At 32.4% G+C, this 16279-nt stretch overlaps 1 protein-coding gene across 1 annotated transcript; it reads right to left on the minus strand.

Annotated features, from left to right (window-relative positions):
* Positions 1-6368: 6368 nt before the first annotated feature.
* On the minus strand, positions 6369-8432 carry LOC105954091 (Eukaryotic aspartyl protease family protein). Its single transcript, XM_012977761.2, has one exon. It carries the CDS (start codon positions 8102-8104, stop codon positions 6626-6628), a length of 1479 nt encoding a protein of 492 aa, XP_012833215.2. The 5' UTR covers positions 8105-8432; the 3' UTR covers positions 6369-6625.
* Positions 8433-16279: the final 7847 nt, after the last annotated feature.

Genomic DNA, 16279 nt, shown 5'->3' on the forward strand with positions numbered 1-16279 from the left:
GAAGTCCCACCTACAAGAACACGAAATATACCCTACAAAAAATAATAATTACTACGATAGAGTGAATTTTCAACTTCCTTTCTGATGAGCCTACGATGTAATTATTTATTTATTTATTTATTTTATTACTCTCACCTAATTAAATATATATATACATAGGTGTAAGAATCTGAATGTAAATATATATAGGCGTCTACGTCATGGGGAAGGGTGAGTTAATTTTGCAGAGCATATAAAGATGATGGGATGGTGATGAGATGGGATATACCAATAGAATCACTTTCTTTTTTTTTTATTTTATTTTATTTATTTCTTAGAAAAATAAATATATATTATAAGAAGAGAGAGAAATATAATATATAAAAAATAAATTTGGTTAGGAGAAGATAATAAATGGGGAATTAAATGTAGAGGTTTTGCTTGGAAGTAAAGCCCTTGTATTGTACCTGTGCAGGAAGAGTTGGATAGCAGTATAAATTGTACGGGGCCCAGTTGATGCAGAGCCACCGCCACTTGTCTCTCTGCCACCGCAGCTCACATATACGACTCCTGCTTTTCATACGGCCGCGCCACCGCTCCCCGCGGTGGCTCTGGTTTTTAGGCTGTGCGCTGCCACTAGACGGCCACACTGTGGGGTTGTAGAAACCAATGTGTTGTTTCATTCAATTTGTATTTATAGGTGAAAAGATATGTATTGGTCAAAACCTCTCTATGTACAGGTAGTTGGTGAAAATCGGACCGAATGGATCGAAGAATGATATTTTTTCGGAAATTTCCAATTTTTTTTTAAAGTAAAAATTGGGTTCTAATTTTCATTTCAAAATAATCGGAATTTTCATTCTAATTTTGGGAATCGTTGGAATTTCGGAAATTTTAGAAATTACATTAGTTTATATTCTTTTGTTCCAATTCGGATACAAGGGAAGATTTCACAATATTTTTCTATCTTTTTAAATTTTTTGCAGGCAAATACAAGAAAATCCAAAAGAGAGTTCGGCAAAACGCTATATATAAATATACACATGCAGGACCAACAAATTGAAACATAGACTTTCTTATAACGAAAAATGTAATATAAAGTTTCTGATAATAATTAATCTTTTATAAAGTTTTAATTTACTTGACCCTTCGGCATTTATATTTTTCATATAAAAAATACAACATAAGTTATATTATGGAATCACAAAATATATCATAAAATTATATTATATATTTCGAAAAATTATTGAAATATTAGGAACTAAAATCGGATCGGAAATCGAAATTTTCCGATAACTTTATATAACATTTCAGTTCCGTTCCAAATAAATTCAGGAGAATCGGAAATCGAACTTCAAAAATCGAAATGAAAAATACAGTTCCAAATTCAGATTTTTTTTTAAATTGGAATAGGCTGAATTCCGATTTCCACCCCTAGATATAGGACATTTTTGTGTGTTTTGTAGCTCACTTATATTATTAAAATTGGCGAGCAAGTGAGAAATTTGAGTAAAATAACTAATTAGAATTAGAGAAATAGTTATTAGAAAAAATAGAATATATATATATAACTCATTTCAATTAATTTCCCTACATTGAAATGCAACTATAATGAGTAGAATATAAAAAAATATATTGTGATTTTCTTTTAATACAATAGTATTTTATGGGGATATAAAGTTGACAAAAAGGTCAATTAAATAACTATTTATAGTTAAAGTTTAGTATTTTTTTTAATTGAATTTGAGCACAAAAAATATAATAATTTAAATTTTCTCAGATCATAAAAATCGTGAACTGTAAGATTTAATCGACATTTGAACATTTAAGATTTAATGAGAAAAATTAAATTGAATCAACCAATAGAACATCCGTTGTTTGAGTTTTTGTTCTATTGAATCAAAATGCTACAAATGCTTCTACGTATAAAACCTTTATAATTGTATAAAAAAATGTCATACAAAATAATTTCTTGGATAAGTTGTTGGTTTGTTTTGAAGTTAGTTATAAAGTTCAGGATTTTTTTCGTAACTTCGATTGAAATCAAAAGAAACATATGAATTACAAACACTTGGCAAAATTATTGGTAAAGTATGAGCATGAAAATTTAAGGTATGATAAATCGAATCGAACCAAATTGTATTGAGAACGTAAATTATAAGATTCGAATAACCGTGTACATAACTACGTATCTGTATCAAATATATATAGTATATAGAGTTTAATGTAAAAGTCAATCACTAAAGGAGTCTTCAAAATAAGATATAGAGATTCATTTTACATGTCCTAATAAACATATATTGAAGAATGTAGAGTTATTGATATTCTTTTTAACAAAGAAAAATTAGCTAAAATCTTTCGTAAGAAAGAAACTTAATTAACAAAAAGAATGTGCTTTTATTTTTCTTTAGTTAAACTTAACTACCTTAGTTCAAATTGCACACAAGAATTCGAGGAGAGTAATCTAACCAAATAAAAAATTACCTATGATTCAAAAAATGTGGCTCTGACACCGCTTCTCATAAAATGATATTATATATTTCGAAAAATTATAGAATTATTCGAAACTAAAATTGGATCGAAAATTAGAATTTTAGGTAATTTTATGTACTATTCCAATTCCGTTTCACATACAGTAGATACTCGATAAATTAATAACTTTGCTTAAATAATAGTTTCTTCTGGTCCCGACTCGATAAAAACCTACTAAATTAGTAGTTCAATAATTTAGTATTTCACTAAATTAATAGAATTTTGCTAGTACCGACTGTATTAATTTATAGAAGTTTAATTGTAAATTCAAAAAATTTTGAACTTCGGAAATCGGAATGTAAAATACGGTTCCAAATTTAAATATTTTCGGATCGGAATTGACGGAATTCGAAAATTCCATTCCGATTTCCACCCTTAACTGAGGAGCATAACTATGGCCACTTTCAATTCAAATATAAAAGTTGGTATATTATTAATTAAACTGGTAAGATAACGCTGGATAGGTCGCATCTAGGGGTGGAAATTGGAACGAAAATTCCGATTTCCGCCGAATCCAATCCGAAATATTCCGATTATGGAACAACTTTTTCAATTCCGAATTCCGAAATTCCGATTTCCGAAAATTCCGAAAAAAATCGGATCGGAATCGGAAATACATAACAGAATTTCGGAATTTCCGATTTCCGATCCAAAATTATTCCGATTATTTTCCGATTTATTCCGATTTTTCCAATTATAATAATATTAATATTTATTACTATATATAATATATGCTATATGTCTATGCAGTCTGTACTAATTGCTAGTAATATATATTAGTATATTACTAATATTTTTTTTCCAATTATTATATATATATGTATTTGGACATATTATTTTTTTTTTCTTTTCTAAAACATATAAAATCAAAACTCAAAATTTATTAGAATTAATTCGAAACCCTTATTTGATGTTTCTTTCTGCAATTTGGCTACTGTGTCGGTGATCAATTTTTTCTTTCTTTTTTTTCTTTTTTTCTTTTTTTTTTGGGAAAATTCCGAAAAATTCCGACAAAAATTCCGAAAATGAAGATTTCCGAAAAATTCCGATTTTCCGAAAATTCCGAAAAAATCGAAATCGGAATCACTTTTTGAATTCCGAAAAAATCGGAATCGGAATCGGAAGGCGTTTTGGACTTCCGAAAAAAATCGGAAATTTTCCGAAACCCCCAAATCCGATCCGATCCGTCCGATTTCCACCCTAGTCGCATCTCACATTGGTCACGTTATATTTGTGATTTTTGGTCAATGAAATGTCAATTTTTCCTATTTATGACACATTAATTATGTTATTAAATTGTCGGGCGTCCTCCTACAGTTTCAACATTGTTTGACGTCATATATTGTCAATATCATACTTAAACATCTCCACCTACCATATAAAAATAAATAAATAAGATCTAAAATGTTATAACATGTTGGACCATATAACATGCGATTTTAGTTAGTTTGAAATGTTTGTAATGAAAATAGAAAATGTTGAAGCAAAATGATGGCAAGTATACTAAAAAATGTGTGCATTTATATAGGAGTTTGAAAACTATGTGAAGTGGTTTTTTTCGTACACTTTGGTCTCATTTCTCATGACAAACTTTCTCCTAAATCATAAGCATTTTTCTCTTACTCTACACATTTTGGTTTTTATTAACTACCTCCGGGATCATATTTTTTTTTCCAAATTTCGAGCTCCGATCCTAATTAACAGTTTAAATTTTAACATGAGATGAATTATTCAACACGACATCAGAGTGAGATCAGATAAAATATTTTTTGTTTGAATCCCCTCGCCAATTCTTTTTACTAGAAATGGACTACTTGGAGCTCTCAATTTTTTTGGTATGACTCAAACAAAGCAACTGCACTGTCATAAAATTAATTAATAAGGCGATCATTTAATAAGTTTTACATGCAACACTAATATGTGTGCAATCAACCCACGGAAAATAGAAAACATAAATTAATTTTAATATATATGAGTTTATTTTATAGATTTATTGGAAAATATAAATTAATTCCATGTGACCCCATAAAATCTTTTTCTTTTGGACGTCGTGTAATAAACTCAAATTTCAAGGTAATGTATAACAATCACATTTTTTTTGTTGAATTTGTGCACTAGGTAAACCCCTCTTGTACAATAGTCCGTGAATCACACGAAAGATGTAAGTATAAATCGCACTAGATACATATGCAACAAATTTGACTTCAAAAGTATTAGTAAGTGGATCGGATTTGAGTCGTTATACGTCGTGTTCTCGTTACTCATCAATTAGGCCACCTTGCGGGGCCGGGTTGTACAACAATCACATTGAGGTGAAAATTGAATTTCCAATTTTCATTTATTAAGAATAAGAAATTGAACACATCTAATTTTTGCAGCTGGACTCGTGATCCATTTTCCAGATTTTTCCAATCTCAAAAGGATTATATTCATTTTATTTCTTCCATATTTTCTAAAGCTCAATGGCCCAACTATGCAATTACTAAACCAACATATCCTAGAATATTTCTGAATTTTTTTTCTTGAAAAGAGGATCGAAAATCTATAAAAGGAAAATCAAGTAAAATTTGTATCTATTGGGTAAAAGGTGTTAATTTGGTCAAATGAACCAGAAGTTGCGATAATTCGAAATCATACATCGAAAATAGAATTAAAAATGGTAAAGTTCAGTGTATGGCGAAACTATCAACACTAAGTGTAAGCTGAAACTATATTCGGATAGTTTGAAAAAAAATGTTCTACTATCATGTAATCGTGTTTCGCAATAGAAGCTTTATATATAGAGGATAACGGGTTTTAGTTTGGAACTATAATCTAGTGTCAATACATGAATTAGTGGAGTCAATCATTCCCTTAAGACAATATCGTGTACTACGATTCTTAACTTTGGTTAGCCGATCTATTTTAAGGAAAGAGCACAACCATAAGTTGGCTTGTTGCTCATCCACTCTAACAACAAGAGCCACTTATAACTATTTTCAAGATCAGCAAACAACAAGAAACAGTGATTGGTCCTCACAAATTTCACATACTTGTCTAAAGTATTCACTAACTCTTTCTTATTGTTGATATTCCTCATGATTTAGTGAACATGTCCCTTCAACTTAGGAGGAGGGAGAAGAATCGATTCTCTTGTGAATCTTTCTTGGACCCGTTTTCTCTTGGGGTGGGCTGAAATCCCACCATACATTGGGTTTCTTGAAGGTGGACACAAATGATGAGTTAAAGCACAAAATGTAAGTCAATTTACGTACGGTGGAGACATGCAGAGAAGAAGACGTTAAGGGAGGCGCGGCATATTTGATTTTGGTAACTTATGTGGTGGCAACGCTGGTGGTGGTTGATGTCGTGGATTATGTTGCGATATTGATCTTTTGGTGGTTGAACCGCTTGTTTTTGATGTGGTGATTGTCGTCGTAGGCTATGCTGTGATATTGGTTTTTTGTGGTTGAGTTAGCGTGTGATTCTTCCTCCTTATCGTCAGTTTTCCTTTTGCTTTGATGTTTTCTCAATTTTGAGGCCTTGGAACAAACGGTTATCAGGTCAAAGATCAAAGAAGTAACGATAAGAGCCACATTATGACAATCTTTCAAGTGCAAAGAGGTTGATCGATGCAATCAAGGTAGAAAGGTCAAGAGTAATCCCGAGCCAAATTAAAAAAATATATATATATATATATATATATATATATATATATATATATATATATATATATATATATATATATATATATATATATATATATATATATGCGGACCACAAAAATTATGGCACGAAACTTAAAGCCAGTTGCTAGTAAATTTTTGACCGACAATTTCATTAAATCCCCTCACACGAAAGTTGCAACATACAATTAATTTGACTACTATACAAACAAGGAACTACTATTAAAATAAATAGCAATAGTTACAAACACACACCCATCATGTGGGCCCAAACCATGGGCTTACAGTTATTAAGGACAGGCCCACTCACTCACAAAAAAAAAAAAAAAAAAAAAAAACTAGATCAATTTATAGATAATAATAATAAGGAACACAATAAAACTTTTAATTAATTAAACAGTTAATTAATCACTAATTTCTTTTTTAGACACAATCAAATAAATAAATTATCAGCATTTATTGGGTGAGAACCCAATAAGAGAATTAGCGAGGTCGTAACTGACACGTGTCCCCTGCTGCTGAACATTCCCGATAATCCCAAGCTCCGACGCCGTCGGTGCGAAGGCGAAGCAGAAAGTCCCCGACGAATCCACCGGTATTATGTAGTTCTTCGCCGGTAAACTCAGCGATTTGCCGTTCGAGAAGTGAAACGACACCGTCGGCACCTCGACGCTCTTCCTCGAGCTCAGATCGTAGCACGTGTCGAACAGCGCCACGCCGGCGGCCGTCGGGAGCTCCTTCGTCCCCTTCCTGAACGCGTCGCGCATCGAGTTGTACGCCTCCGTCTGCAGCCTTGTGACGGCGGTGCCCGAGTCCACTATCACCCCGCCGCTGCCGTTGTCGTTCATCTCGAACGTCGACGGCGGGATCGGCAGCAGATCCCCGGCGACGCTGATTCCGGTTACGTCCACGTAGTAGAACGTGTCGAGCTTCGAGTTGCGGACCAGCGGGGCCGTGACGGCGTCCGGCGGCGCCGCCGAGTTGAACTCGAGAGTCGACGCCGAGTCGGAGTCGCGGTCCACGAGGCAGTAGGAGAACGATGAGGCGTTGATTTGCGACGGGAACGACAGCCGGCCGCCGCCCAATCCGATTAACCCGGCGGCTCCGACGAACAGCCCCTCGTTGTTGTGCCCGCATCCGATGGCCACGTTGTCCACGGCGGCGGAGCCGCCGAAGGTGATGGTCTCAGTGACAAAATCCCCGACGGTGTAGGAACCGTCGCCGTAGGAGACCTCGTAGAGGCACGTGCCGTTGCGGCACTCGGACACGTCGAGCGACTGGCATTGCTGGGTCTCGCACGTGAGAGGGGTGAAGGAGGAGGACAGACCCGGGTCGTAAATCGGGTCGGCCTGCTGGTAACAATCCGCGCAGGGGGCGCACTGCACCCAGTTGACGTCACTCCCCGTGTCGAGCACCATGTAAGCCTGAGTCGAGGGGTGGCCGATTCCGACTCGGCAGAAGTACTCGCCGCTGCCCTGACTCGTGCCGGAAATCACCGGGCCCTCCAGCTTCTCCTCGCCGAACTCGGATTCCAGAGGGGTTAGATCTGCTTTCGTAATCCCCAAACTCGCCAGATCTAGCCGAGTCTGAATCGCTCTGACTCGGGCCGAGTCACGCGCCAGCCGAGCCAATGTGAGTGTGTTGTAGTCCTTCTCGGAGCTTCCACGGACCGACAATCGAGAATGGAGCTGGAAACTGAGGGCGGCGGAGCCGGTAGAAACGGCTGGGCGGCGGTGGTGTACCTCGTGCTTCGAGGATAGTACGTTTTGGGGATTGAGTGAGAACAAACCCTGGGCCCTTGAAAGCGAGGAAGAAACATCAAGAACAGATGTTTCTGAGTTGAATGGGAGTGTTCTTGAAATCACCGAAGGAACAACAATGGAGAAAATTGCAGCGAAAATTCCAAGGAAAAAGCCCAATTTCTCCATTTTACACGTACTGCTGTGAGTGAGTGAGTGAGTGAGGGAGTACGTGAGATACAAGTGTGTGTGTGTGTGTGTGTGTGTGTGTGTGTGTGTGTATTTATAAAGAGAGTCACGCAGGAATTGTTGGAGGGTTATGAGAAAGCAAATTGAGAGAAGCTTTGAATGAATGTGGGGAGAAGAGATTTTTTGGGTATTTTAATGAATGTTGTTTATATTTTTCATTAAAAAGGTTGTTAGATTTTGCTAATGTCATCATCTCACATGAGTTTAATTTTGCGACTTGTGATTAATGTCTTGTCACGTAAAGATCATCCCTTTAATTACTACTAGTTTACTTATTCATTTGCTTAATCTTACTTTGAGTCTTGGCTTTTGCACTATTTAAAAAAATTAATGATATTTTGCACCGTTAAAACACAATAAATCATTTACATCCTGAATTAAATATTTAAAATTTTTAATTTTGCTGGGTTTTTTCTTTTTTTTTTGTCAGGGATGCGAAATGCCAAAAAAAAAAACAAATCACAACAAATTACTTTAAAAAACTATAATTTCTTTCCCAAAAAACAATTTATCACTAAATTATTCAATGTGGTGTGATAAATGTCGTTCGAGTTTTAATAATACCGTTACGACTTCAAACGTGATTTTGATCATTTTTAATTCCAAATTTTGCAAAATCCAAAAAATAGAATTTGTAGTATTCTGAGTTAGTTTTCTAATCCAACTTGAATCACCAAAATTGGATGTCGGACGAGAAAGATATACATGAATCAAAGGAACTGCCCACAACTTTGATGTATATATTGAGATATCTAAAATTCAAAATGTGACTCATTCATGCATAACTTTGTAACACGAAATCCAATGTAGCGGATTTAAGTTGGATTAGAAAGCTAACCCAAAGGACTAGAATTTTTGTGTTTCGAATTTTGGCAAAATCAAAATAGAAATATGTCAAAATCAAGTCCGAAGTCAAAACGACATTAATAAAATTGAAACGACATTTAACATTTCAGTTATTCAATTCATGTATCTTTTATTGTAAGTAGTGATGATATTTGATAGAAATCTTTGGAACAAAATATAATTTTCAAGTAACTCGATAATATAATAGCTGAATGATTTTTGTTCCTTTTAATTTTGTAAAATATTTTTGTGTGAAAAAAAAATGTATTGATGAGATGGACTTTTATATTTTGCATCTTGTAGTTGAGAGGGTGCAAAATGATATTAATATTTTTTGGGGGTGCAACAGTGACAAAAACTATTTTTCAAGGGTGCAAAATGGAATCAATCCCTAAAATACAACCCAATTATGAAAATGTAGGAATTATGTTTTTTTTGGTAGAGAGAGAGGAAGCAGCTTTTGGGCAGTGATTATGGAGCGGTGTTTTACTAATGACGAGATTAAGGCGGAATGTGAGTGGGGGTGGGCCCTACATGTGGGTCAAAAAGATGGGAAGAACTCTGAAATTATTTTTGATTATCACGAGATGGCTGCTTTTTTCTTTTTCTTTAATTTTCTTTCATTTTTGTGTTGATTTTGTTTGCTTTGCGAGGGCAAAATAATGGTGGACCAAATGAGTTAAGTTAAGTTGCTTAACTTAGCATGATTGTGTAAACTTTATATCAGCTTTTTTCTTGTTTTGCTCTTTTCATTTGGTCAAACAATTGACCTATACTTCTTTGGAGTTACAAGATCAAAGAGTGATTCAACAAGAATACAAGATCAAAGAGTGATTCAGGGCATAGAGCCTATTTGGCTAAACTTGTTTTTTTAAAAAGATAAGTTCTTAGGTTTGATAAATTATTTTAAAAGTTGATAAGTTGTTATTTTGAATTTTTTACATCCTCTTATACTTTCAATATAGAACATGCCCTCATTGTGTTTTAATATAAGCATATTATCCACTTGTACTTCAAAAATTTTATGTTAATGGACCTGATTATTTACCAAATGGGATACCATAAGGGGATTATATGCTAATATTAAAAGTATATGGGGTCATGTGCACAAAGTTCAAACTATAAGGGGGGGGGCAATTTTTTTTCTAGTGTTGTTTTGGAAAAGAATTTTTAAAATGGTGTTGTTTTGTAGGGAATAAACGAATCGGGGTTGGGCGCCACTCTCCACGGCGGCACCGGCAGGAGGCGCCACCACCAACGGCGGCACCGGGAGGAAACGCCACCACCAACGGCGGCACCGGCCACCTCCAATGACGTCTCCTGTCTATTTTTTAAATCTTTTAATATTTTAATATTTATATTTTAATATTAATATTTTAATATTTTCTGATATTTAATTTTTTTTACAAAATAAAACAATTCAAACTAAATTCATTAGTATGATATTAGTATTAAATTTATTATATTTTATATATTTTATGTGTTAGTATTAAATTAATCATTGCATGTTTTCATCTAATTAACACACTAAAATAGTGTACGATCTTAAAAACATGTAAATAAAAACAAAAGGAGTTCTAGAAAATAAAAGAGTCGTACAAAATAAATATGTTCAATAGCAAAAACAAAATGAGTACAAGGAAATAAAATTAGCACTATGAAGTCAGTGCCTATGTGAACCAGTGCCACATGCAGGTGCCCGTCTAGTCCTACGCGACCTACCATCTCGACGAATGTCAGGTTCTGCCGGTACATCATCAACAAACTGGGTGTCATCTTGTGGATATGGAACAAGGGAAACATTAGATTGTGGTCGGATCCGCTCTTGGGGATTTGAGTATCCCAAGTTGAGCTCCAAATGTGGATCCCATGAAGAGAACCGAGTATCAATAGCAGGAGGATATGGGGTAGCTAGAGAATCGGACCATGGCATATATGGAACGTAATCATTCGTAGATGGAACAACTAAATCTGTAAATATGGGTACCTGAGATGTAGACGGACCGAACATATCCATAAATCTCTGTGTAGTAGATAAATCGTCCATACCTCCGTACACAAAAACATCTGCATAAAAGGGTGTATGAGAAGCAAACGGGTATATTAATATTAAAATATAAATATTAAAATATTAAAATATTAAAATATTTAAACAATATACAAGAGACGTCATTGGAGGTGGCGCCTCCTGTCGGTGCCGCCGTCGAGAGTGCACTCAACCCCAATTCGTTTACTACCTCCAAAACAACACCATTTTAAAAACTATTTTCCAAACAACATTAGAAAAAAAATTGCCCCTACAAGGGGCATGTGCTTATATTGAAATTATAAGGGGTTATGTGCACAAAACTCAAACCACAATGAATTAAGTGCTATTTATCATAAATAAAAAAGTGGGGCATAAATATTTTTTTTCTTTAAATCCTATATACCCTCCATCGGTGTATTTTTTTTTTTTACACCACTTATAAGCTCTTAAATTTAGCCAAACACGTCTTAATAAAAATCCAAATTTGTTTTCTATATCTTTTAACTATAAAACTCATTAAGAAACTAAAATTTATGTTCTCTAAAACAATTTTATACTAAATTGTTCTCCAGAATTGAGTCTCTTTACTAATTGTTCCAACTTCTAAGAAGGGATTAACATTTGATGAAAAGATGTATGCATTGTGAAAAGACAAGCTTGTAGTGCGTTTATCTAATAAGAAATGCCACTACTTTTCCTTTATCAAAAATAATTAAATAAAAGAGTCATTACAAATAAGTCCATTAATTGGTACTTATTTATAAAAAAATCCAGGTAAATTTTTTTTTACTAATAAGTCCACATATGGTTCAGATTTTTGTAAAAGATTAAAATAGCCCCTCATACTTTAATATGCTCCAATTTCATCATTAACTTAATTTAACTTCAATTTGACCCCAAATTTCACAAATTATTCAATTTTGACCCAAAAAAAAATTTCAAACAAATTTTTTTTTTGCCGCCGGATTTCGGCGTTGACTTTTTCGATTTTTTTTTTCTGTAACATTTTTTTTCGTTTAAACAACAATATTGCTGTGATTGACAGTAATATTAACTATATTACTGTTAAACACAGTAAAATTAATTAAACTACAGGTTAACACAGTAATATTGCTATATTAATCTCTAGCACAATAATATTAATACAACAAAACTCATTATTATTGTGTAATAGAGTAATATTACTATGTTGACCGTTCAACAAATGTAAACATAATAAAAAGCCAAAAGAATTAATATTATTGTGTGTGACAGTAATATTACTCTAACAACAGTAATATTACCGTCAACCACAGTAATATTACAATAATAGACAGTAATATTATTACGTTACTCCGTGAATAACTCAAACAAACAAAAAAATCCAAACAAAATAATAATATTGATGTGGTTGACAATAATATTACTATAACAACAGTAATATTACCGTCAACCACAGTAATATTATTGTATTTACAGTAATATGACAATAATATACAGTAATATTATTACGTTACTCCGTAAATAACTCAAACAAAACAAAAAACCCAAAAAAATAATAATATTGTTGTTGTTGACAGTAATATTATTGTGTTTACGGTTATTTTACTATCAACGACAGTAATATAACTACGTTGACTTGTCAACAAATCAAACAAAATAAAAAAATAACAAAAAGTAAAAAAATAATAATATTACGTTAATTTACTGTCAACGGCAGAACAATTACATAAATGTATTGTCAACGACAGTACAATTACGTTAATTAACTGTCATTGACAGTATAATTACGTTAATTTACTGTCAGTGACAGCACAATTACGGTCAACGTTTAGCGGCGGACGTAAAAAAAAGAAAAAAGAAAAAAAAACACTAAAAAAAATCAACGCCGGAAACCGGCGAAAAAATCCGGAAGGAAAAAGAAAAAGTCAACACCGGTGACCGGCGAACAAATCGGAAGAAAAAAAAAAGTTGAAAAGTCAACGCCGGAGACCGCCGGAATCCGGCGGCAAAATTTTTTTCTAAAAAAAAAGTCAAAATTTGATTTTTGTGGTCAAAATTGAATTTTTGTGGACAAAATTGATTAAATTAGGGTTATAATTAAGAATTGAGTATAAAGGGTTGGGGTAATATTGACATATACATGAATGTTTCCTTTATTTATAATAAATATTAAATGGATGAGTTTATTAGTGAAAGAGATATAACCCCTAAACCTATAATAATAAAGATGATTGGTTGGTGACTTATGCAAAAAAACTCTTTAAATAAATGTGTTACTTATGACAATCAAATTAAATCTAATAGACTTTTAATAAAGGGGTTTTTGTGATAAAGTCCCAACCAAGCATGTTTATTCTTCTAGGTTTAGGGGTTATATCTCTTTCACCAATAAGTTCATTCATTTAATATTTATTATAAATAAAGGAAACACTCATGTATATCCCAATATTACCCTCAACCATTTATACAAAATTCTTAATTGTAACCCCAATTTAATCAATTTAGTCCAAAAAAATCCAATTTTGACTTTTTTTTAGAGCATACTTTAATATGCTCCAATTTCATCCTTTAACTTAATTTAATCTCAATTTGACCTCAAATTTCACAAATTATTCAATTTTGACCCAATTTTTTTTTTTCACAAACATTTTTTTTTTCAAAATAAATTTTTTTGCCGCCGGATCCGGCGTTAACTTTTCAATTTTTTTATTTTATTTTTTTTGTTTTTTTTTTCTTTCGGATTTTTTCGCCGGTTTCCGGCATTTACCGGCGGTCAACGCCGGTCTCCGGCGTTGATTTTTTTTTTTTTTTTTTTTTTTTTTTTTCTTTTTTCTGTTCTTTTCTTCCGGATTTTTTCGGCGGTCTCCGGCGTTGACTTTTTTAGTGTTTTTTTGAGTTTTTTTTTTTGTTTGTTTTTTTTTTTACGTTCGCCGCTAAACGTTGACCGTAATTGTGCTGTCACTGACAGTAAATTAACGTAATTATACTGTCAATGACAGTAACTTAACGTAATTGTACTGCCGTTGACAATACATTTATGTAATTGTGTTGCCGTTGACTGTAAATTAATGTAATATTATTATTTTTTTTTTGTTTGATTTGTTGACAAGTCAACGTAATTATATTACTGTCGTTGACAGTAAAATAACTGTAAACACAATAATATTACTGTCAACAACATCAACATTATTATTTTTTTGGGTTTTTTGTTTTGTTTAAGTTATTCACGAAGTAACGTAATAATATTACTTTCTATTATTGTAATATCACTGTAAACACAATAATATTACTGTGGTTGACGGTAATATTACTATTGTTATAGTAATATTGCTGTCAACCACATCAATATTATTATTTTGTTTGGATTTTTTGTTTGTTTGTGTTATTCATGGAGTAACGTAATAATATTACTGTCTATTATTGTAATATTACTGTGATTGACGGTAATATTATGTTGTTATAGTAATATTACTGTCACTCACAGTAATATTAATTCTTTCAGTTTTTTATTATGTTTACATTTGTTGAACGGTCAACATAGTAATAATACTCTATTACACAATAATAATGAGTTTTGTTGTGTTAATATTACTGTGCTAGAGATTAATATAGCAATATTACTTTGTTAAACAGTAGTTTAGTTTAATTTTACTGTGTTTAACAGTAATATAGTTAATATTACTGTCAATCACAGCAATATTGCTGTTTAAACGAAAAAAAAGGTTACAGAAAAAAAGAAAAGAAGAAAAAAAGAAAAAAAAATTCGAAAAAGTCAACGCCGGAATCCGGCGGGAAAAAAAAAGTTTTTGAAAAAAAAAGTTTTGGTCAAAATTGAATAATTTGTGAAATTTGGGGTCAATTTGAGGTTAAATAATGTTAATGATGAAATTGGAGCATATTAAAGTATGAGGGTTATTTTAGTCCTTTACAAAAATCTGAACCATGTGTGGACTTATTGGTAAAGGAGTTTTTTGTCTTGATCTCTTTATAAATAAGTATCCATTGATGGGCTTATTTGTAAAGACCCTTTAATAAACTACAAATCGATGCTTTCAAAATACAAAGATATGTGGCTTTTAGCTTATCTTACAAGGAGTACATTTTATGTGGCTGGAATAGAATTTGATGAAATTGTTGTCGCTTTAATGTTAAAATATCTTTCCTCCAACTTCAAACATACTCAACTCAATTACCTTTGACAATTATAATCAGGAAATTGCTAATTTACTATCAACATTTTCAAAGCTCACCAATGGTCACTGTTTATCCAAATACTACAGCAAAAAAAATCAAAAATAAAATAGTCTATTCACAAAAAATCCCTCCATTTTTTATCATTACATGCACTACCGCAATTGGTAAATTTTTTACATTAACAACCTTTTGTGAGGTGGGTGTAAGAAATGTACAAACTTTAGAATGTGGATGTAATTTCTAAAAAATAAGGTGTTTTTTTGTAATTATACTTTATCTAAGGGAGATGGTTGCAATTTACCCTACTTATATATCCCGTTTGTCCAACTCAATGGACCCATTAATGGCTTTAGCCTTCATGCTAGCTCTTTCTATGAAAACATTAAGTTAACGAGTCAATCATATTAATTTACTGCTAAAAATTCATTAAAAAGCTTTTAATCCAATTTAGAATTATTCTCTAATAATTTTTTTTATTAATTTAATCACAAACGAACCATCAAGCTTATTATTTTGATGTACACGATATTTTTACTAATTAAGCTATGTTGAGAGCTCATTACTTTCTTTGCATATAGAAATGGCTAAATTTCATAATGGTCCTCATTTTCACATTTAGTCTCACTGAAGTCCCTCATGTCTCAATTGCCTCATTTTCATCCTTATCTCTATAATTCATCTCATTATCATCCCTTGATGTGTAAACCTGTTAACATTAACGAAATCTTTTTAAAAACGGATGGGATATATATTCCATTCTTAGAATTATTTTGGATAAATTAAGACTTTTTTCAATAAATAATAAGGTTAGTAATTTAAAAATAATATTTGCAACCAACAGAAATATAACTTAAAAACCTAATATATTTACGAAATATTAATTTATATTAATATTAAACGACTCATCTATTTTGTGGATATAATTTAGAAACATATTTAAATAATTATAAATGTCATCTACATAAATTCTCTTTCAAAATCTAGTTTATATTTTTTGTGATCTTATGTTGATATTTAAAGAACTAATTCAATTATATATGTATTTCTAGTATTTATTAATCTAT

This window comes from Erythranthe guttata, chromosome 12 (assembly GCF_056151865.1).
Source record: "Erythranthe guttata isolate IM_541 chromosome 12, IM_541, whole genome shotgun sequence".
Taxonomy (NCBI): Eukaryota; Viridiplantae; Streptophyta; class Magnoliopsida; order Lamiales; family Phrymaceae; genus Erythranthe; species Erythranthe guttata.

Coding starts and splice junctions, on each gene's coding strand:
- LOC105954091 (XM_012977761.2), bottom strand. CDS start 8,104: ATGGAGAAATTGGGCTTTTTCCTTGGAATTTTCGCTGCAATTTTCTCC.